Here is a 22,941-nt window from a genome sequence, read left to right on the forward strand (position 1 = left end):
TAAAAAGTTAATTTTTTTTTTCAAACAATGCCCTGACATTTTTCATGAACGTATTCCCCATAGATAGTGGGGTCCAACCGTGCTTAATTTCTCAAGTTTCACGTGCAGTGCTCCCTTTATTTTACGTACATCTCTGTATCCAGGAAAAAGTGTCCTTTTGTGGCGAGTTGTCGATATATGGCCAGTGGTCTTTTCATTATAGGGAAGGGCTTTTATTTATTTTATAAGTATATGTGTGGAACAAGTTCGAATTGCGAACATACCCCGTGGGAGTTCATTCGTACAACTCTCAGGTGACCGATAGCACGGACGACAGTTTTGAAATTTGGTAAGATTTTCATCGCATCAGAAAAAGAAACCAGAACACCTCACAAGAGTGAGGCTAGTTTCATCTCATCATTTGCAACATAATTTTGCATTGGACCACTTATGGATGGAGGGACTCAATGCGCTTATTTCAATGCGCCCAGCGCATTGAAAGAAAACTTTTTTAAAATAACAATTTAAAGAAAACGGGATGAAAGGGCCGTTTCTCGGCGCAAAGGGCTGGAATCGCACTTTGGGTTCAGTTAATGCCTGGGGAATGGTCTCCAGAATATACCTGTCAAGTTTGGTTCGGTTCCGTCCAATGATGACCGAGAAATAGCAATTTAAAGAAAATGGGCCGTTCCTCGGCCCGAAGGGCAGCAATCACACTTTGGGCTGGGTCAATGCCTGTGCATATGTGTCTCGTATACGCCTGTCAATTTTTATTGAATTCTGTTCACGAATAATTGAGAAATAGACGTTCAAATGAACTGTACACAAGAAAAGAGAGAACATGAGCGGCGCTTAGACCCCGTGGGGTGGAATACCCCCCGGGGTAAAAATTACTTGCCCAGTCTGGGACTTAAACCCAGGTCCTCTGATGAATGGTAAACCACACCAGTGCTCTACGATCTGAGCTATCTGAATAACCTTCCAGCTGAGCACACAATTCCATCACATTTAGAATTGCCACTCTTTCCCCCGCTGCTTCCAGGATACTCACTGCCAACCATAGGAGCAGCCAAGGACCTGTCCACGAGAGGGTCTTCACCCGTGTGGGGACAAACCCATATCCGCTATTAATCACCACTGGGGGCATAGTAACCCGATTAAAAATGAACAGAAAATAAACATAAGTATATGTGGAAAAATTACATGACCAGACTGGGAATCGAACCCAGGCCCACGAAGGGAAAACCCTCTCGTGGACAGGCCCTCGCTGCTCCTGTGGTTGTCAGTGAGTGTCCCCGAAGCAGCGGGGGAAAGAGAGCAGGATTTCTATCTGTGTCGGAATCGTGTGCTCAATCAGTTGGTTGCTCAGATAGCTCAGATGGAAGAGCACTCCCGAGATGACCTGGGTTTGAATCCGAGTCTGGGTGCATAATTATCTACTTCTACTTCTAATGTTTATTTCCTGTTCATGTATAATTGCACTTATTTATTTATTTATCCAAAACCTTCATGGCACTTTTATTTTCCAAAATCCTTCCTTGGGCACTGACACAATAGATTGCGAGAATCTTTTTTACACGTTGGACAGCAACAGGACCAAGGGACAATTTACTCTCCAAGGGGTATAATTTTATGGTTTACTCAAGCTTGAGAGTAAATCAGGGGAGAGATAAGACAGGAGCAAGACGGGAGTATTGCATGCAGTCATCAATGTGTGGAATTGTCTTCCTGAGTCGGTGGTAACAGCAGGGGCAGTTAATCGGTTTAAAATGGAATTGGATAGGTACCTCGAAGTAATGGGGGTGGAGGGGTAGAGGGACACAGACAGAAATGGAATGTCAACTGGGATTGAATCTCTGAGTGTTTTGTGAATGTTGTGCTGTCTCGGTATGTTGAGATATTTATCTGTGTTGTGGGTATTGTTCAAGGTATTTAATGTTCTCTCTGTCAATGCAGCTGTTACTGAACTGCCCTGTGAATACAACCCTCACAATGGCACCCCACCACCCCCATCCCCATATATTTTGTGATCATTGATGTCCTATCTGTGATGTACCACTTTTCCTCTGCCTCCTACCCCCCCCCAACCCTCCTCACCATCCAAGCAGGTTGTTCCCCCACCCGTACCTCCACTCCCATTCAGTGGATATCAGGTTTGATTGAACTGGTGTTGTGGAGGCTGAGTATCGTGTTTGTGGATTGGGTCATTGGGCGGGAGTTGGGAGCGTTGGACTTGTGGATGTAGCACAGGCACGATGGGACTATTGACCTACCGTGTCGAGTTTTTGTTGTGCGATATTTATGAATGAATACAAAAAATAAATGGCTCCAGAAGTTTAAAAAAAAAAAGAAAACCCATGTATTAAAGTATTCATTAAATGATATAAAATATGTAGCTTTGCACAAATATCGTGAAAAAAAAAGTTTTTTAGGTTTATATAAAGAAGCTTTATTTATTTATTTTTGTTCCTTGCCCAAAGGACAGAATCTGAAGACAACTTTCATCTTTTCACCTTCGAGACGTATTATATGCAATGTCGTTAAGATCGTTTTTTGCGTACTTGACGTCAGTTGAGCCTCTTCAGCAATGGCACATGTTCTTGTAAGATGTGGATAATCCTTTTCCCTTCATGGTTTGCAGGGTTAGCCATGAGTACGAAAAAGAAAACAAAACCTTACGATGTAAAATATCATGCGAGAGTAAGGACAAGAGAGCGATTTGTCCACCTGGAAATATGGTGCAGCCGGGCTTAGCTATCACTATTGCCTGATAGACGTACACTTCAGCTGGACAAAGTACAAAACAGCCAGGTCTCAATATTAGTTGGGTATAAAATCTGCTTCATTTGGAAAATAAATGATCAGTTCTTGAACTTTTAGGCCTCATTTCTTGAACTTCTAGCCATGACCTTTCCTGGGCCGGACATATAGAAAGGCTGGCCTCCAAAGCCAGCCAGAGACTCGGCAACCATCCTCGATCCAAATCTTTCCTTTTGAAAATCAGATGCTCACAGTTGACAAGGCCTTTGTCTCTAGCTCAATGGAGCACTGCTCTCCACTATGGGCTGGCACTCCAGCATCACATGTGTTGCTCTTCTTCCATGAGCCTTGCTGTTGTAGAAAAAGCAAAGTTCCAAAGTATTTGTCTGTGTCTACCTTGAACATGTATCCACTGGTTCATGGTGAACATGCAAATATACCATGGTTGGTCCACATTGTTTAATTGTCCTGAAAAATACAGGTATCTGCTGATCTTGGTGTCTGTAGAAGACACTGTCTTGGCCTATTTTTTATTTAAACTTTTGAAAATCCATGCGACCGTTGATTATTACCCCTTTTATTGAGTGGTCCACAGTAATTTCCTTGTGGAGATCATGCATGTCCCCTCCCCTGCCCCCTTTTCTCCACCCCCCCCCCTTTTCCCTGAGCCTGGCAAACACAGCCAATTTGACACTTGGCCATTTAACACATTTTTGTCTGAAAATTCCATTCATTCCACAATCAGTGTTCAAATCACACTGACTGGGCAGAAAGAAGCTAATCATTCGTGAGCCGCAGCCTTTTTAGAAACAATGAAATGTCCTTGTTTTGGAAGAAATATGACAAAGTTTGTTTCTGAATATCAACAGAGTGTGCTTATCTTGGTGATGTGAGAGAATCAAATTTGGAGAGAACCAACAACAACAACAACAACAACAACAACAACAACAACAACAACAACAACAACAACGACACCAGCAAACTGAGTGGACATCTGCACATGAGATATCCAAAAATGAACGAAACTTTGAACCACTTCTGTTGTTAAACCTCCTTCCTTGTCATCTGTTCCACTGTCAACCTCCTCTCCTTGTCATCTGTTCTCCTCTTAACCTCCTCTCCTTGTCATCTGTTCTCCTGCCAACCTCCTCTCCTTGTCATCTGTTCTCCTGCCAACCTCCTCTCCTTGTCATCTGTTCTGCTGTCAACCTCCTCTCCTTGTCATCTGTTCTCCTGCCAACCTCCTCTCCTTGTCATGTGTTCTCCTGCCAACCTCCTCTCCTTGTCATCTGTTCTCCTGCCAACCTCCTCTCCTTGTCATGTGTTCTCCTGCTAACCTCCTCTCCTTGTCATCTGTTCTCCTGCTAACCTCCTCTCCTTGTCAGCTGTTCTCCTGCCAACCTCCTCTCCTTGTCAGCTGTTCTCCTGCCAACCTCCTCTCCTTGTCATCTGTTCTCCTGCCAACCTCCTCTCCTTGTCATGTGTTCTCCTGCTAACCTCCTCTCCTTGTCATCTGTTCTCCTGCTAACCTCCTCTCCTTGTCAGCTGTTCTCCTGCCAACCTCCTCTCCTTGTCATCTGTTCTCCTGCCAACCTCCTCTCCTTGTCATCTGTTCTGCTGCCAACCTCCTCTCCTTGTCATCTGTTCTGCTGCCAACCTCCTCTCCTTGTCATCTGTTCTCCTGCCAACCTCCTCTCCTTGTCATCTGTTCTCCTGCCAACCTGCTCTCCTTGTCATCTGTTCTGCTGTCAACCTCCTCTCCTTGTCATCTGTTCTGCTGCCAACCTCCTCTCCTTGTCATCTGTTCTCCTGCCAACCTCCTCTCCTTGTCATCTGTTCTCCTGCTAACCTCCTCTCCTTGTCATGTGTTCTCCTGCTAACCTCCTCTCCTTGTCATCTGTTCTCCTGCCAACCTCCTCTCCTTGTCATCTGTTCTCCTGCCAACCTGCTCTCCTTGTCATCTGTTCTGCTGTCAACCTCCTCTCCTTGTCATCTGTTCTCCTGCCAACCTCCTCTCCTTGTCATGTGTTCTCCTGCCAACCTCCTCTCCTTGTCATCTGTTCTCCTGCCAACCTCCTCTCCTTGTCATCTGTTCTCCTGCCAACCTCCTCTCCTTGTCATCTGTTCTCCTGCTAACCTCCTCTCCTTGTCATGTGTTCTCCTGCTAACCTCCTCTCCTTGTCATCTGTTCTCCTGCCAACCTCCTCTCCTTGTCATGTGTTCTCCTGCTAACCTCCTCTCCTTGTCATCTGTTCTCCTGCTAACCTCCTCTCCTTGTCAGCTGTTCTCCTGCCAACCTCCTCTCCTTGTCAGCTGTTCTCCTGCCAACCTCCTCTCCTTGTCATCTGTTCTCCTCCCAACCTGCTCTCCTTGTCATCTGTTCTGCTGTCAACCTCCTCTCCTTGTCATCTGTTCTGCTGCCAACCTCCTCTCCTTGTCATCTGTTCTGCTGCCAACCTCCTCTCCTTGTCATCTGTTCTCCTGCCAACCTCCTCTCCTTGTCATCTGTTCTCCTGCCAACCTCCTCTCCTTGTCATCTGTTCTCCTGCCAACCTGCTCTCCTTGTCATCTGTTCTGCTGTCAACCTCCTCTCCTTGTCATCTGTTCTGCTGCCAACCTCCTCTCCTTGTCATCTGTTCTGCTGCCAACCTCCTCTCCTTGTCATCTGTTCTCCTGCCAACCTCCTCTCCTTGTCATCTGTTCTCCTGCCAACCTCCTCTCCTTGTCATCTGTTCTCCTGCCAACCTGCTCTCCTTGTCATCTGTTCTGCTGTCAACCTCCTCTCCTTGTCATCTGTTCTCCTGCCAACCTCCTCTCCTTGTCATGTGTTCTCCTGCCAACCTCCTCTCCTTGTCATCTGTTCTCCTGCCAACCTCCTCTCCTTGTCATCTGTTCTCCTGCCAACCTCCTCTCCTTGTCATCTGTTCTCCTGCTAACCTCCTCTCCTTGTCATGTGTTCTCCTGCTAACCTCCTCTCCTTGTCATCTGTTCTCCTGCCAACCTCCTCTCCTTGTCATGTGTTCTCCTGCTAACCTCCTCTCCTTGTCATCTGTTCTCCTGCTAACCTCCTCTCCTTGTCAGCTGTTCTCCTGCCAACCTCCTCTCCTTGTCATCTGTTCTCCTGCCAACCTGCTCTCCTTGTCATCTGTTCTGCTGTCAACCTCCTCTCCTTGTCATCTGTTCTGCTGCCAACCTCCTCTCCTTGTCATCTGTTCTGCTGCCAACCTCCTCTCCTTGTCATCTGTTCTCCTGCCAACCTCCTCTCCTTGTCATCTGTTCTCCTGCCAACCTCCTCTCCTTGTCATCTGTTCTGCTGTCAACCTGCTCTCCTTGTCATCTGTTCTGCTGTCAACCTCCTCTCCTTGTCATCTGTTCTCCTGCCAACCTCCTCTCCTTGTCATCTGTTCTCCTGCCAACCTCCTCTCCTTGTCATCTGTTCTGCTGTCAACCTCCTCTCCTTGTCATCTGTTCTCCTGCCAACCTCCTCTCCTTGTCATGTGTTCTCCTGCCAACCTCCTCTCCTTGTCATCTGTTCTCCTGCCAACCTCCTCTCCTTGTCATCTGTTCTCCTGCCAACCTCCTCTCCTTGTCATGTGTTCTCCTGCTAACCTCCTCTCCTTGTCATCTGTTCTCCTGCTAACCTCCTCTCCTTGTCAGCTGTTCTCCTGCCAACCTCCTCTCCTTGTCAGCTGTTCTGCTGTCAACCTCCTCTCCTTGTCATCTGTTCTGCTGTCAACCTCCTCTCCTTGTCATCTGTTCTGCTGTCAACCTCCTCTCCTTGTCATCTGTTCTCCTGCCAACCTCCTCTCCTTGTCATCTGTTCTCCTGCCAACCTCCTCTCCTTGTCATCTGTTCTCCTGCCAACCTCCTCTCCTTGTCAGCTGTTCTCCTGCCAACCTCCTCTCCTTGTCAGCTGTTCTGCTGTCAACCTCCTCTCCTTGTCATCTGTTCTGCTGTCAACCTCCTCTCCTTGTCATCTGTTCTGCTGTCAACCTCCTCTCCTTGTCATCTGTTCTGCTGTCAACCTCCTCTCCTTGTCATCTGTTCTCCTGCCAACCTCCTCTCCTTGTCATCTGTTCTCCTGCCAACCTCCTCTCCTCGTCATCTGTTCTCCTGCCAACCTCCTCTCCTTGTCATCTGTTCTCCTGCCAACCTCCTCTCCTTGTCATCTGTTCTCCTGCCAACCTCCTCTCCTTGTCATGTGTTCTCCTGCTAACCTCCTCTCCTTGTCATCTGTTCTCCTGCTAACCTCCTCTCCTTGTCAGCTGTTCTCCTGCCAACCTCCTCTCCTTGTCAGCTGTTCTCCTGCCAACCTCCTCTCCTTGTCATCTGTTCTCCTCCCAACCTGCTCTCCTTGTCATCTGTTCTCCTGCTAACCTCCTCTCCTTGTCATCTGTTCTCCTGCTAACCTCCTCTCCTTGTCGTCTGTTCTCCTGCCAACCTCCTCTCCTTGTCAGCTGTTCTCCTGCCAACCTCCTCTCCTTGTCAGCTGTTCTGCTGTCAACCTCCTCTCCTTGTCATCTGTTCTGCTGTCAACCTCCTCTCCTTGTCATCTGTTCTGCTGTCAACCTCCTCTCCTTGTCATCTGTTCTGCTGTCAACCTCCTCTCCTTGTCATCTGTTCTCCTGCCAACCTCCTCTCCTTGTCATCTGTTCTCCTGCCAACCTCCTCTCCTTGTCATCTGTTCTCCTGCCAACCTCCTCTCCTTGTCGTCTGTTCTCCTGCCAACCTCCTCTCCTTGTCATCTGTTCTGCCAACCTCCTCTCTTGTCATCTGTTCTCCTGCCAACCTCCTCTCCTTGTCATCTGTTCTCCTGCCAACCTCCTCTCCTTGTCAGCTGTTCTCCTGCCAACCTCCTCTCCTTGTCAGCTGTTCTGCTGTCAACCTCCTCTCCTCGTCATCTGTTCTCCTGCCAACCTCCTCTCCTGCCAACCTCCTCTCCTTGTCATTGCCTCCATCCACACTTTCCAACTCTACTTCCTCCTTTATCTCGTAACGTCCTTCTCTCGACTTTCTTTCATCTTCCTATTTGACCCACCCACACTTTCAACAAACCTCATGTGTGTTGGTCGGTGGCCCTTTCTAAGATGAGGAGACCTCTTCCCAAAAAAATATAGAAAGTTGTGCTAAATTGTGCTTTTTTTTTTTCCTATTTGTGGCTTCATTAATTAAAAAAAATTACAGACTGTCGGCCAAAACTACAAAGTGGTTGTTTTACAAGTCTACTTGAACGATTCAGAGCCAATCTTTAATTCTCGAGAATCCATGCATTGTCCATAAATCACCAGGATGGTAGTTTATGCTGTCCTATTCCTGGGATCGGCCTTTTTGGTGATTACATCTGGGCACGTTGTTCATGATGCTGGCAATTCCAGGTTCAAATCCCATATTGTGTATTGATTTGTGCATCGTCTCCTCATTGCACTCGATGAACAAGAACATTCATGATTCCCAGTGTCACACATGTCGTTTATGTGCAAGCTCCTCCAGGAATCTTCGATGCTGTCGATGAAAGTACATGGAACCTCCACCCGACATCTTTGAGACAAGTACGCTCTACTCGCACGATGGCTTGTTTAACAACTCCGATTATTTCACACGTTATTGTGGGGTCGGCTGTTGAAGGTTTCTGGCCCAAGTCTTTCACGAATCGGCTGGCCAGGCCTAACATTCGACCAAATTGGGAGGATTATTTTAATCCGTTTGCTGTGTCAGCCATAGCTCGCGTACTCTTCGCAAAAGACGCCGTGGGATCTTAACGTCCACCAACCGATACCGGCAGACAGGACGCCCAGTGTCAGTACACAACTAGGAACAAGTCTGTCATTCTAAATAAAACAAAAAAAGAGCACCACTGTAAATCAGGATAATGGGCAATTTGACCTTCAATAATTCATTGACCTTTGCTTGTGTCTGACCGTGGCCCCACCGTTCGTGCAGTACGTCGCTTTTTATCATGTCACCTTGCTTGCTCTTCCATGAGCCTCGATTTTGTATAATTTTTTTTTTAATGCTGAATCATTTATTTGAAAACATAAACCCCATCAGTTAATTGTCTGTATTACAAAATAATTGTTTGTAATTTAAGTATCCAAATCTTTTGTTTAATCAAGGTATAAATAACTGGCTTTACTGTGTAAGATGTTTGTTTGTTTTTTTTAAAAAATTCTATTCATTGTTGAGGCTCGTATAAGAGCTAACACACAGAACATTTAACAAAGGGACCAGGAGACAAGAGGGGTGGGAGAGTGAAACACAAACGGTGAGGAACAACGACATCAGGAGATGTGAAATTGCAAATGAGGAAGCTCAATTTGAAATATCGGTGAAAACCGATTTTAACTAGAAGGGCACTCAGTAGAACGCATACGTCCGCCAGGCTGAATCCAGACCTGAACCAAAATCCAATCAATTCGTCCTTGTCACACACCCAACCTGTCCACCAAGTTTTGTTTGAATCCATCCACAACCTTTCGAGGTATCCTGCGAATAAACTGACAGACAGGGGTGAACACGTAACCTCCGTCCACTTTTGGTTGCGGAGGTAATAAAAGTATAAATATTTAAATACCATACTGTCGTTAAATTTTAATTTCGGAACACAATTTGATTGATTGAATGATGATGATGATTACTATATATATATATATATATATATATATATATATATATACCTGAATGAGTGTGCCTAATGAAAGGCCTCTGACCCCACTTTGTGGTTGCCTCTGACTCCAGACGGTTAAATGCCTTGTTTTCATTTTGAAATGTTCGGTTTTATAAGCTTTTTGAATTTTTATGAATGGAATCTCCGGTTGATTCAGCGCTGTGAAGGAAATTGGAATGAAGTCCGAGTAAAGTGTTTGTGTCCATCACATGGTTGTGGACATGAGAGCATACAATATCCTTGTACATAAGATGGCATTGGAAATAAAAGTTCCCATTTGAATGGGTACAAATGGAGATCATAACCAAAGGTGATTTTCGAAGCCTAAATTGTATCAAGTGCAAATTGTCAGTGAAAGGAAGGAAATGTACACGTGATGGAAAAAGCCAATTTGCAGAGGCCTTCTTCAGGTTCGTGAACAGAGGAGCAAGCAAGGACTGGGCTTGCGGTCCACCCGATTCGTATGCTTTGGGTCCGCTGTTTCTAGCCTCCGGCCACCCACAAAGACTGGAGCCACATGGTTTGCTGAAGTCAAAGGGCGGGCTGGCCATGGGGGCAGGGAAAAGCAGCAGATCTGGCCACTGAAAGGCCTCTGACCCGACTGGACAATGGCGGCAGTCCCGTGGGCCTTGGCTCTGATACGTACAGTTGGGGGATGGTGAGCAGGGAGGTTAAGGAGCACGTAACTAGATGCGGGGGAGGGAGCAGGAAAGGCAAGCCTTTTTGGATGCTCCATGCTGCTTGTGTGAGCTTCCCCTTTGTTGTGCATATGTGTGTGTGTCCGTGTCCGTGTCCGTGTCCGTCCAGGCCTCAGGCTCCAAAATAATTGCCAGTGATAAATTTCCAACGAATCCTATGAAGCAACAGTAATTCGGTTTTGCACTTTCCCTTTAACTGTGCATGCCTGTAACTCGCATTCCCACAAACACTTTACTTCAGAGTCAAAAGAGAAATCCGAGGGATTTACGCACTCGATTGGAAAAAGCCACCAATCTCGGCCCCATTTTACAGGTTAGCAGCATATGCAGCCCAAAGAGCCTTTGGTAGTTTGTGGGCCCCACTGACCCTCGGATTGAAGGCTCAGTAATGACCCTGTGGGGGAGGAGAGGCAGGAAGTGATAAATTCCTCTCCAGGCGCTGCTTCATCATGGTTGCTATCTCATGGCTTTGCTTACTTTGGGCCTGCACTGTCCCGCCTCAGGCCTAGCACGAGTTATTTGCATTCTCTCTTCGTACCCCCACCTACCCACGTCTCGCAAAACAAATATCTCAAATGCATCTGTGATGCTTGTGCGACATGCACAAATGAATGACAGATTGTGTGATTGTTTCCATTGTAAGCCATGGCGGTGCAAGCGTTTGCAGTTCGTTATATGTGAGAAATTCCCGATGCTGGAATCTCAAAAATAGGTTTTACCAATCAACGTGGTTAGGGGACGCTTACCTGTTTGTGAGGTTCATGTCCTCTCGCACACCTTGATCGACACTTATCGATGAGGCTTTTGTACCGTGAAATGTGATTGTTTTTGAAAAAGAAAATTTTTTTGCATGTCCACGTGGCACAACCAACTTCACGACATGTGCCAAATGTGCAGCAGATTGCTCTCCGGGACTTCATCTGGGAACACGTCGTGGGTGCTCCGGATTGTGTTGCTGGAGAGAAAATATCACAAATAGCTATGAAGATCAATTTGAACCGGTGGTGTCCGACAGCTTTGAGGGTTGAGGGAGTTGAGCATGACTCGATGGACTGCGAAACTGTTCCATGAAGGGGGCAGGGGGAGGCGTATTGATGAAAAGAAGAGGTTTTGGGTTTGGAGATTGCACGGATTTCAACGGTGAAGATGAGATGAGGAGGGAGATGAAGTGGAGGAGATAGAAGGAGGGGAGGAAGACTAAGAGAGCATTTGTTCCATGAATAGATGAGAACAAGAAAGAGGAAACGAAAGTGATCAATCCATATGTGGAAACAATTGAGAGACTGTCCCTGTGCCATTGTGCTGCTCGATGATGTGCAAAGCTTTTGGTTTCACATCAGGAAGTTCGAGGACATTTGTTCGGGTCTGCCCGAAACCGATCCCCTGGATGTAATGAGTTCAAAACTTGTGGTTGTACTTGGGGTGTACAGGAGTGGGAGGGGGTTTGGAGGGGCAAAACAACTTTTAGTCCTGGGGGATTCCAAGTGGAGTGGGGGGTGGGTGGGAGAGGATGATGCCAATTCTGTCTATATACAGTAACTATGTATTACTAGGTGGTGTAATTTTGAGAGCGTCCGCTCTGAGTCGAGATCTGCGGTTCGGGCCCTGACCGAGTCATTCCGAACGCTTTAAAAATGGGACATTTTTCCATGCTGCTTCCTTGCTTGACTTTCATCATTTAAGAAGGATGGAGCACGGACGAACAAGCATATTTAACAACAGGGTGACGGGAGACGGGCAGATAGATGAGTGACGTGTCAGTAGGCAACACCTTTGTCAGGAGTCGGGGGCTATTGATGGAGGGAGAGGTCAGAAATATCTTTCCTAAAATATGTGAAGGAAACTTAGCTCACAGATAGGTGGCAGCGCCATGGAATCGTGCGTCATCACCCACATCTTGAAATAACTGTCGGGAAGAACATGACGGAGAACTCAGGGAGCCGTTTCCACAGATCCATGTGAGGAAGAAGCAGAAGGAAGTGTGAAAGATAAACTTGGAGGGGGTAATAGGTAACGGGGAATTGATAACTAGGTCAATGTACACAATCTGTAGAACCTTGAGAAGGATAAATACCAGAATAAAGCTTGACTTTTATGCTCGTTTTATAAACATTTGTAAATACCTTTCAAACAGAGTGTTGGCGCCGCCAACTCAGCAATCTCATTGCCTTCGCAGCCGTACGTTTTGGCAGGAATGTTGGATTTCCAGAGATAACTCGAGATTCGAGTGATAGCTCACCTCCTGTTCATGAAAAACACAGTGGTATCTTTAACACCCACCAACTAATGCTCGCCGACGGGTCTCAGGCCAAGCATCCATCAAACGGACCACACACACACACACACACACACACACACACACACACACACACCACACACACACACACCACACACACACACACACACACACACACACACACACACACACACACACACACACACACACACACACACACACACTTTGATGCAATGCCCTATCGGTGAATGTACACGACCTCTACTCTTATTGTCATTCTTTTTGTCCGAGCCAGTGTTGTAAAATCAGATTCTGAGTTTAACTTCACTCCATCTTTCATTTGGTCAGGTTTTACCTGTTTTGAAACAACAGTGTGTATTCCTGACCAGGTCCGTCGTGTTATTCTTATGATTACATTAAAAGTCCCCTGACATGCAAAACTTTCTGGTTTTTTATATATTAACTTGACCTTCCTAGTGAAGAAATCACCCATGTTTTTTGTTTTTTTTTAATAAAAAATGGGATAATTTGAGAAATATTTCGATCATTTCTGGTGCCTTTCACAACTTGCTATGCCGCGCCCCTAAAAAAAGTTGACTTCAGCGAATCGCAGCGTGATGTCACATACAGAACCTCGCACAGAGTTGATTGACTCGAGATCTCTAGAATCAAGACCAGCGTTTCTCAACCCTTTTAACCTCCGCCATCGAAGATGGACGGAGGTGACTGTTTTCACCCATCTGTTTGTTTGTTACTTACGAAATCTAAAGATTTCGTAAGTATATTGATGACTTCCGTTTCTGTTTGTTTGTTTGTTTGTTTGTTTGTTTGTTTGTAGGCACGATAACTCGAGAACGGAAGAAGCAACCAATGTCAAATTACACCACGTGATTCAGGAGGGTGATGGCTAGTGCTGATTAGATTTTGGTCAAAATCGGTCAAAGGTCAAGGTCACAGTGAGGTCAAATATTCGATTTTTGATGGTTTGGTACAGATAACTCGAGAACGGAAGAGGCTTCCAATGTCAAATTACACCACGTGATTCAGGAGGGTGATGGCTAGCGCTGATTAGATTTTGGTCAAAATTGGTCAAAGGTCAAGGTCACGGTGAGGTCAAACATCCAAAACATTCGATTTTTGATGGTTTGGTACAGAATCATCGTATAAACTTCTGGTTTGCGTCACTACCTTCTCTAGAGACAGCTTTTATTCGAGAAGGTCAGAGGTCAAGTTGACGATTTCGTAAGTACAAGTCTATGACTGCTTGTTTGTTTGTTTGTTTGTAAGCACGATAACTCAAGAACGGAAGAAGCTACCAATGTGAAATTACACCACGTGATTCTGGAGGGTGGTGGCGAGCGCTGATTAGATTTTGGTCAAAATCGGTCAAAGGTCAAGGTCACAGTGAGGTCAAACATCCAAAACATTCGATTTTTGATGGTTTGGTACAGAATCATCGTAGAAACATCTGGTTTGCGTCGCTACCTTCTCTAGAGACAGCTTTTATGAGACAAGGTCAGAGGTCAAGTTGACGATTTCGTAAGTAACAGTCTATGACTGCTTGTTACTTATGAAAACTAAAGATTTCGTCAGTCTATTGATGCCTTCCGTTTCTGTTTGTTTGTTATCTTGCCAAAATGAAGTTTTTGCAAGATATGTTAGTCAGCTGGTATTTTATTTTATTTTATTTTTTTTGTTTGTCTGTAATCACGTATAAAAAATTCTGCAGAGCACAGTTATCATCGGAAATTTTTGTAACTTCGCATATCAGAGGCCTATAGGAGGTCCCTTTCAGTGCACAAAATTTTGAAGGTCAAAGGTCAAGGTCACTTTGGCGCAAATCAGGGGAGTCGACGAAACCCTTATTTTTTGAGTAATTTTGATTGGATCATCTTCAAACTTCATGGGAATATAGTTCATGGTCTGGCGCTCAGCTGATTAATTTTTGGTGGCGATTGGCCTTGACGTTCATGGTTAGCGCCTGACGTAAAACATATTTGACCCCAAGGTCAAATTTTCAAGTTTTAGGAACCATATCGTGTAGAACCTCAAATTGAACACCTCGATGAGTGCTTTCTAGATATGTCAAGCTTGAGACATTATGACATCATTTGGTGACGTTATGAGGCAAAAGCATATTTTTCATGGTTACTCTGTAGAACGATTCTCATCGGAATCTCTCGTAGGCAGATATTCCTCAAGGAGTCGCTCCTGGTGGATAGCAGCTCTGTTCACCTCAGTGTGACCTTAAAGAAGTCACACGTGGTCACCTTTTGGCAAGATACGGGTCACCCTACGGGTGACATTGGTTTATTTTTTGTTTGTTTGTTTGTTTGTTTGTAGGCACGATAACTCGAGAACGGAAGAAGCTACCAATGTCAAATTACACCACGTGATTCAGGAGGGTGATGGCTAGTGCAGATTAGATTTTGGTCAAAATCGGTCAAAGGTCAAGGTCACTGAGGTCAAACATAATTCCATAAATTCACGTGGAGAAATGGAGTATTTTTGCTTCGCTCGACGTTACGACTCCATTTTAACTTCAATTTTAATTTTGTCTTCGGTTTTTGCGATCGCTTAGGACGCTTAAAACTCGGTTGTAGAAATTCTGGTAAAAATCGGATGTTTTGGAGACGTTTTAAGATTGTATAAAAAATATTTCACTCGACGCGTCACGGGTCGTCCCATGATGCAGTGCGCTCGAGCAGACGCATCGTTGAGTTACGTTAACGTATAATTGCGTGGAGAAATGGAGATTTTTGCTTCGGTCGACGTTATGATTTTTGATGGTTTGATACAGAATCATCGTAGAAACTTCTGGTTTGCGTCGCTACCTTCTCGAGAGACAGCTTTTATTAGACAAGGTCAGAGGTCAAGCTGACGATTTCGTAAGTACCAGTCTATGACTGCTTGTTTGTTTGTTACTTACGAAATCTAAAGATTTCGTAATTATATTGATGCCTTCCGTTCTGTTTGTTTGTTTGTTTGTAGGCACGATAACTCGAGAACGGAAGAAGCTACCAATGTCAAATTACACCAAGTGATTCAGGAGGGTGATGGCTAGTGCTGATTAGATTTTGGTCAAAATCGGTCGAAGGTCAAGGTCACAGTGAGGTCAAACATCCAAAACATTCGATTTTTGATGGTTTGGTACAGAATCATCGTAGAAACTTCTGGTTTGCGTCGCTACCTTCTCAAGAGACAGCTTTTATTAGACAAGGTCAGAGCTCAAGTTGACGATTTCGTAAGTACCAGTCTATGACTGCTTGTTTGTTTGTTTGTTTGTTGGCACAATAACTCGAGAACGGAAGAAGCTACCAATGTCAAATTAAACCACGTGATTCACGAGGGTGATGGCTAGCGCTGATTAGATTTTGGTCAAAATCGGTCGAAGGTCAAGGTCACAGTGAGGTCAAACATCCAAAACATTCGATTTTTGATGGTTTGGTACAGAATCATCGTAGAAACTTCTGGTTTGCGTCGCTACCTTCTCAAGAGACAGCTTTTATTAGACAAGGTCAGAGCTCAAGTTGACGATTTCGTAAGTACCAGTCTATGACTGCTTGTTTGTTTGTTTGTTTGTTGGCACAATAACTCGAGAACGGAAGAAGCTACCAATGTCAAATTACACCACGTGATTCAGGAGGGTGGTGGCTAGTGCTGATTAGATTTTGGTCAAAATCGGTCAAAGGTCAAGGCCACAGTGAGTTCAAACATTCGATTTTTGATGGTTTGGTACAGAATCATCGTAGAAACTTCTGGTTTGCGTCGCTACCTTCTCTAGAGACAGCTTTTTTTCGACAAGGTCAGAGGTCAAGTTGACGATTTCATAAGTAGCAGTCTATGACTGCTTGTTTGTTTGTTTGTGAACAGTTTTACGGAAAAAACTCCTGGACGGATTTCGACGAAACTTGGTGGGGGGATTAGGTATGGTCCAAGGATCATGCCATTAGATTTTGGACCTGGTCCAAAGTCCAATATGGCCGCTATGGCGGCCATTTTGAAAAAATATTTGAATTTTTGTTTTTGCATTTGTACATGTTTTAAGTGATTTCCAACCTGAAAGAAAAATTTTATTAGAGAAAAAAAAAATTTTGCACTTTTTTTCAAAAAAATTTCGATTTTATTTGAAAAATATTTGAATTTATTTTGCATTTCTGCATGTTTTAAGTGATTTCCACCCCCCCCCCCAAAAAAAAATTTGTTGGAGGAAAAAAAAATTACAAATTTTGCAACTTTTTTTTCAAAAAAATTTCGATTTTTTTTTTTTTGGCATTTCTACATGCGTGTCGATCAAGTTGGGTTTCTTCAATCATGGTTCAGTAGAGTCTGATCCGTTTTGACCTACAATGAATAGGATATCAGGTTCACTTAAGTGACCCAGCAGTATTGGCAGCAGAGGTTTTGCACTCTACTGAGTGCTCCCCCTCGAGTTACCCTTGCGGAACCCTTGAAATAGTTTTCATGTCTCAGGGAAGCCCTGCATAAAAATTATTATATACCATTATTAATATCTAGCTCTTTCATATTTTTATCATAGTTCACGTGGTAAATATAATATTTTTTTTGGATACCTGGTTTTAGGAAAAAATGACCCCCTCTTTGTCAAATTTATTGGCAATGAAAAAAAAAACATACTGCTCGTTCATGAGACCTCACACCGAGGTTTTAATTCACAAAAAAAAATTTTTTTTTGTTTGAAAACGTCATTTTTGAAAATGTTTGTCAACCCCGAGTCTGTTTGACAATTAAAAAACGCCTCATGTCACTTGATCAATAAAACTTAAACAAATAAAGCTGAAGCAATAAAGGTAAACAGAAGAACTGACCTTGACAGAGAGAGACTTCGCGCTGGGAAGCACAGAGAAGATAGATGGACACCGTGCATGCGTCCCGTACTTGAGTCAGTCACTCAATGATACAAGAATCCGCCACGTACAGGACGTCCACTAACCAGTGAGGGCGGTTTCACACTGTCGCCATATCGACATCGTTAAATACATTCCCTATGGTTGTTAGAATTGTAAATAATATAAGAGGTTGAAGCTTCTATTATAATAACTAAGGAGTTTCCAACAATATGCCGTATGTCTGTGTGTATAGTAAAATTACGAATATTAAATCAAACAAAAACTACTCAAAAATACATTAGCCTGTTTATTACTGTTTCTCGCGGAACCCCTAGCGACCTCTTGCGGAACCATAGGGTTGAGGGGAACCCCAGTTGAGAAACACTGGTCTGGACTAGTCTGATAAATCCGTCGTCCGTCCGACTTGGCTGATAAATCCGTCGTCCGTCCGACTAGGCCGATAAATCCGTCGTCTGTCCGACTTGGCCGATAAATCCGTCGTCCGTCCGACTTGGCCGATAAATCCGTCGTCCGTCCGACTAGGCCGATAAATCCGTCGTCCGTCCGACTTGGCCGATAAATCCGTCGTCCGTCCGACTAGGCCGATAAATCCGTCGTCCGTCTGACTAGGCCGAAAAATCCGTCGTCCGTCCGACGAGGCCGATAAATCTGACGTGCTGTAGCTTTCTTTTATTATTCTCTTTTATTCATTGTTTTCTTCATTGTTTTCTACTCTCTCTCTCTCTCTCTCTCTCTCTCTCTCTCTCTCTCTCTCTCTCTCTCTCTCTCTCTCTCTCTCTCTCTCTCTCTCTCTCTCTCTCTCTCTCGTGCATCCTGTGGCTGCTGGTTGCATCATTGGTTGGGACGCGGCTATGCCGCTGATGCAGTGTCCCCCTTACCAGTACACTGGTGCTCATTTTGCCGACCTCGAAAGGATGACAGGCTGAGTCAACCTCCTGGTGTATTTTAATTCAGCGGCCAACGAGGCTTGAACTCAGGACCATAGGATCCCAAGCCGCCACCCTCACCACTAAGCCAACACCAGGCTTATTGTTTTCTACTGGTGCTACATGACAACAGTAGGAATAAAATAAATAAGAATGCAACAGAACGTCAGATTTATCGGACTACTCGAGACAATTATGTCACAAGATTTGTTCTGTACACAAGTTTTCATCGTATCCGGACAGCGAGATTGCTTCGTTTTATGCGCGGAGAGATACGGCCGATGGCATGCACTGGCCTTATTTGTGATTCATTTGCCGCGGAGCAACATGTCCGCTGCGCTGCGCTGCGCTGGTCACGGCACCTCACTAAAATATTTCTGATATCGAGCAGTATGCAAGTCGAATTTACATTATTGAATTACCAGTAGGATTTAGTCGAACCAGTTGTTATTGTTAAGTCTTCCTTCGATGTCCTCCCGATCATCATGAATTCCAGGAATTTCATCGCCAGTTTCCTTTGCTTGTCCTGTTTCTGGCTCGAACTGCTAACGCCATATTTCATTTCCAGCTGCCTGAACTTCACCTCCCGTGACTACCTGATCCGACAATTTTCCATGTGATTCAGACCAAAATCCTTCATTTCTCTCACACTCACTGTCGTTACCAGACAAATGAAAGTCCATGTCATCCATTATTCAAAAGCAAATGTTCGATTTTTAATTTTAAAGCAGAAATGAACGAAGCGATTGAGTCAACCAATCAAATGTGGAAACACACAGAAAGCCAAAGGAATCACGTTGACCACCAACCCGTGCAATTTACGTGCAGCCTTTGTAATCCTGTAGTTGGCGTCATGTGGGTTACGCCCCTTTCAGGAGAATTTTTAGGGGCGTTCCCGAAGAGGTTTGTTGTTTTTAATTTTACAGAATGAGTATTGTGAAAAAAACATTGTCAGATCTGAAATCACGATGAAAAACTCCTCGAGGACATATATAAATGAAATTTCAGTACTTTTGTGTGTCAGGGGACCTTTAATCCATTCCCGAAGGGGTTGAGAAAGGCCATTGTAGTAATTATGTGTGTGTGAGTCCGCATGCAGATCCACTTTTATATAGCGCCCCCGGGTGGCCTCGGGCACAATTTAACATGATTGTCTGATTTAAACATAACAGGAAGTTATAAGTAAAACCAATAAGTTGATTTTGTAAGCTGGATGTGGAGTCTGTACAAGTTGGCCATTGTCTGCATCGCTCACGGTTTCAGATATGTTCAAAGGACTACGGTCTCGACTTTGGCGTGCCCAGACAGCCTTAGGCAAAGCACCACCAAGATGACCAATTTAACCAAAACATTTTTACGTTTGATTTAACCAAATGCTGATTTTGTACCTTCAGCGTCGATTCTGTCCATTTGCTGTATCTGTTCCTGAGGTTGGTTTTTGCCCCACCAATGTCTCGTTGTTTGAAAGTCGTTGCCTTCACAAATGTTCCAGCAAGGATTTGCATTGTCACGTACTTTGTATTGTTCGTACTGTTCTTCTTCATTACATGTTTAATGGTCTCTGGAAGAAACCTTGAACAAAGATTCCAGACATCCGTAACGAAGAAGGAGTCGAAAGATTCGTCTTCATACAAACAACTAATATAAGTAAACTCTACGGTTGCCATGACACGCTCCTTTGTTTCATATTCCCTGTCATTTTGAAACATATAGCGTGCTGTGGTCGTGGTGAAGCCATCAACGGTTAACATGACACATCTTTAATCGCTTTTATGAAATTACATAATTTTGTGCAATGTGGTGTTTTATATTTGTGGTTTCTACATCACAAAACCAAAACTAGACAGACCGCATTTTACAATGCGGAGCCTTGTCGGGGTATTTATCTTGGAGACCCTTTTCACACACAGGTGGGCGCTATAGTAAAGGAGGCCGCACGGGGTCGTTATTGATCTGCAAATGAAAACACACACACACACACACACACCACTCATGCGTACACAAACCCATGCGTACACCCATGCACACCCGCTTGTGTACACACATACCACACACACACACCTACACGTACACACACCTACACATCACACACATACCACCCACGCATACACACACCTACACATACACACACACACACACACACACACACACACACACACACACACACACACACACACACACACACACACACACACACACACACACACACGCGCGCGTGCGCGACATACACACACACACGTACACACACCATACACACACAAATGGACCCATACCCACACGTACACACACCGATTACAATACCTCAAAAGGTGTTTGTCTGAACACAGTCCTTTGCAGTTTTGTTCCGGAGGACATGTACATTTTGCAGGCACGTACATCTGCTGAAATGTTTACAGAGATGGTCATCTGGCGGACACTTTACATACCGATCAACATGGACTTTGCCAAACTTTGGACTCTTTCCATGTGCACACGTTGCAGGATACACACGCACGCACGCACGCTCTTAAACATGGTGGTGTACTATTATTGTTGGTACAAGCAAGAGTGTTTCAGATGATTTACAATGAAATTATTTTTCATCAATTTTCAGGTTCAAGACATTGTGACCAATGCATTGTGATGTTATTTAATTATCGAAGTTTGCCAATTCACATTACATGTTGTCTTATGTCCAAAATAAAGCTGCCACCCTCAGTAAACGTGCACACACCTATAAAAATAACAAAATACACCTATCATGCTTCCTTGTGCCCATGCTATCCCTCCCATGTTGACCCTCAGGTGGCGCGAGCATTCTGCGAATCATGCGGCCTGTCCGTGTGCCGTGAGTGCGTGCGGGGGAGGCACGCGGGTCACGCCGTGCGGCTGCTGCACGACTCCAAGGCACTGGCACTGCAATTGCTCGCGGAGGCCCAGCAAGGCAGGCAGGCTGTGCAGGTGGTTAGGGGTCAAGGATCGAGCGTCGGGCAGGAAAGCTTTAGGGATTGCTCAGAATGATAACATTTGTTCCGTGCATTAGTTGTGCGTGCAGTTGCATTACAGGCAAGCCATTAGACGGTCCTGTCATTCACCTCTCCTTCCACCCCACCCCACTTTTCCTTCCTCCCTTCGCTGATTTTTCTCTTCCGACTCTTCTTCCGTAATGCTTCCTCTCTACTTTGCCCGTGTGGATCCATCGTCTGTGCTGCCTATATGAATTGTGCGTTGATACAATATTGCTTCTGTTCCATCATTGATCGCCCAGTAGGATAGTTTGTTCACATGGAATTGCTTTAATCATGTGTTGCGTATCTCGTGCATTTATGAAAGACAATTGTTGCTCCTCACAGCATCTCAGCATCTCAACATCTCATATCCGTGATACGGCCCGTGACCTCCCTGTGCTGAGATAGTACACAGCTACATGCAAGCATTGTGTTCCCACTGGCAAAGCCAAAGCCCAAGACGATTCACATATGTTGTGTTTAAATTAACAGCCAAGGTGTGTGTTGAGCCTATGCTGATATGGATTATGCAGCTTCATTTAAATATTGCACCTCCACATGAGGGCTGACAGGATGTCCGCGTCAGGGCTGTCTGGCTTGGGTTCGAATCCCGACCCAGCTATAAACTGTCATCCTGGCATTTCACAGGCAAGATGATTAATCAATGTGTGTGCCGTCCCTCGGATGCACGTTAAACGGGAGTCTCGTCCGCCGGCATTAGTCGGTGAACGTGAAAAATCTCACGTTGTCCGTGAAGAGTCGGTAAGTATTTGCAATCGTCACGAACAAGTTACAAATTCCTGCCCTCACTTACAGGGAGCACTGCATCAGCGGCACAGCTGCACTCCCAGCAATGATGCAAACTAGCAACCACAGGTTGCACTCGAAATGAATGTACCTCTGTATGAAAACAAACACGTTCAGAAACTATTTACATTCCTAATTTGTCCAAAAGGTCGTCTCACAAAGTAGTTTAAATAATAATACGATGCACAAAACAGCTTGTTAATATTCAGGACCCTGGAAGGGGCAGTGATGCGTTGCACTGTCAGGGAAGAATTACCACTTCTACAGTTCTGAATGACAGTTTTGCAAACTACAGTATTTGATCTTAGTGGGGCAGATAACAGCAATTTTTGAGAGGAATCGTGCAAATGATGGTACAAGCATCAAATTTGGCACATTTGTTCTCCAGGGGATTCTCATCAAATCTGCCCGATTGGCCATTTGAAAATCCAAATTTTGGAAAACTTGAAGAAAAAAAATAACTTCAAAAAAGTCAAGATCACGAATCAATGTTGGATGCTGGCTGAGATTAGTGAATGTTTCAGAAACATCATCAAAGATGTTCCAAGTCTGCCATGCAGTTTTCTTCCCTTTACCGTGGAAGGCAGACACGACGTCACATCCAGTGAACGCAAGGAAGTATGGGATCCCTCTGGCTTTCTCAGGCCCTGTTGCAGAAACTACGTCATGGACTGGAATCCATCGCGCCTTGGCTCCTTGGCCAAAAGCAATCCACATGTTCTCAAGACCTAGTTCCTGTAAGGATGGCAGTACAGATATTGCTATGACTAGTACGTCCGTGTCATTAGCCTTAATGATAATGGACTTGCTACCATCCGTCGTTGCATCCCTGGCGTGTACAAATATTCATGTGTGAGCTTCTTCAGGACAACATGGAGACACAGCATCCAGTGACTTCCTTGTGTTGCTAATGGCATCTTTTCCTTTTGTGATTATGACTGTGCTTGTCGTCTGTGCTTCACATATCTTTTCCGCAAGGAAGTGAAACAGCTCAGTCTTGTTGCTGTCATCCC

At 44.7% G+C, this 22,941-nt stretch overlaps 1 protein-coding gene across 2 annotated transcripts in view; it reads left to right on the forward strand.

Annotated features, from left to right (window-relative positions):
• TRIM71 (tripartite motif containing 71) overlaps positions 1-22,941 on the forward strand; it is a 110,883-nt gene that overhangs the window by 54,450 nt on the left and 33,492 nt on the right. The window contains exon 2 of one of the 2 annotated variants that reach the window (XM_085847502.1): positions 20,919-21,074. The exons of the other annotated variant lie outside the window; for it this stretch is intronic. Within the exon in view, the coding sequence (XP_085703628.1) occupies positions 20,919-21,074 (156 nt within the window). The remainder of the gene's footprint in view (positions 1-20,918; positions 21,075-22,941) is intronic. 2 annotated transcript variants of the gene reach the window in all.

This window comes from Eptatretus burgeri, chromosome 11, assembly GCF_056783735.1.
Source record: "Eptatretus burgeri isolate ZD-2024b chromosome 11, Ebu_testis_v1, whole genome shotgun sequence".
Classification (NCBI taxonomy): domain Eukaryota; kingdom Metazoa; phylum Chordata; class Myxini; order Myxiniformes; family Myxinidae; genus Eptatretus; species Eptatretus burgeri.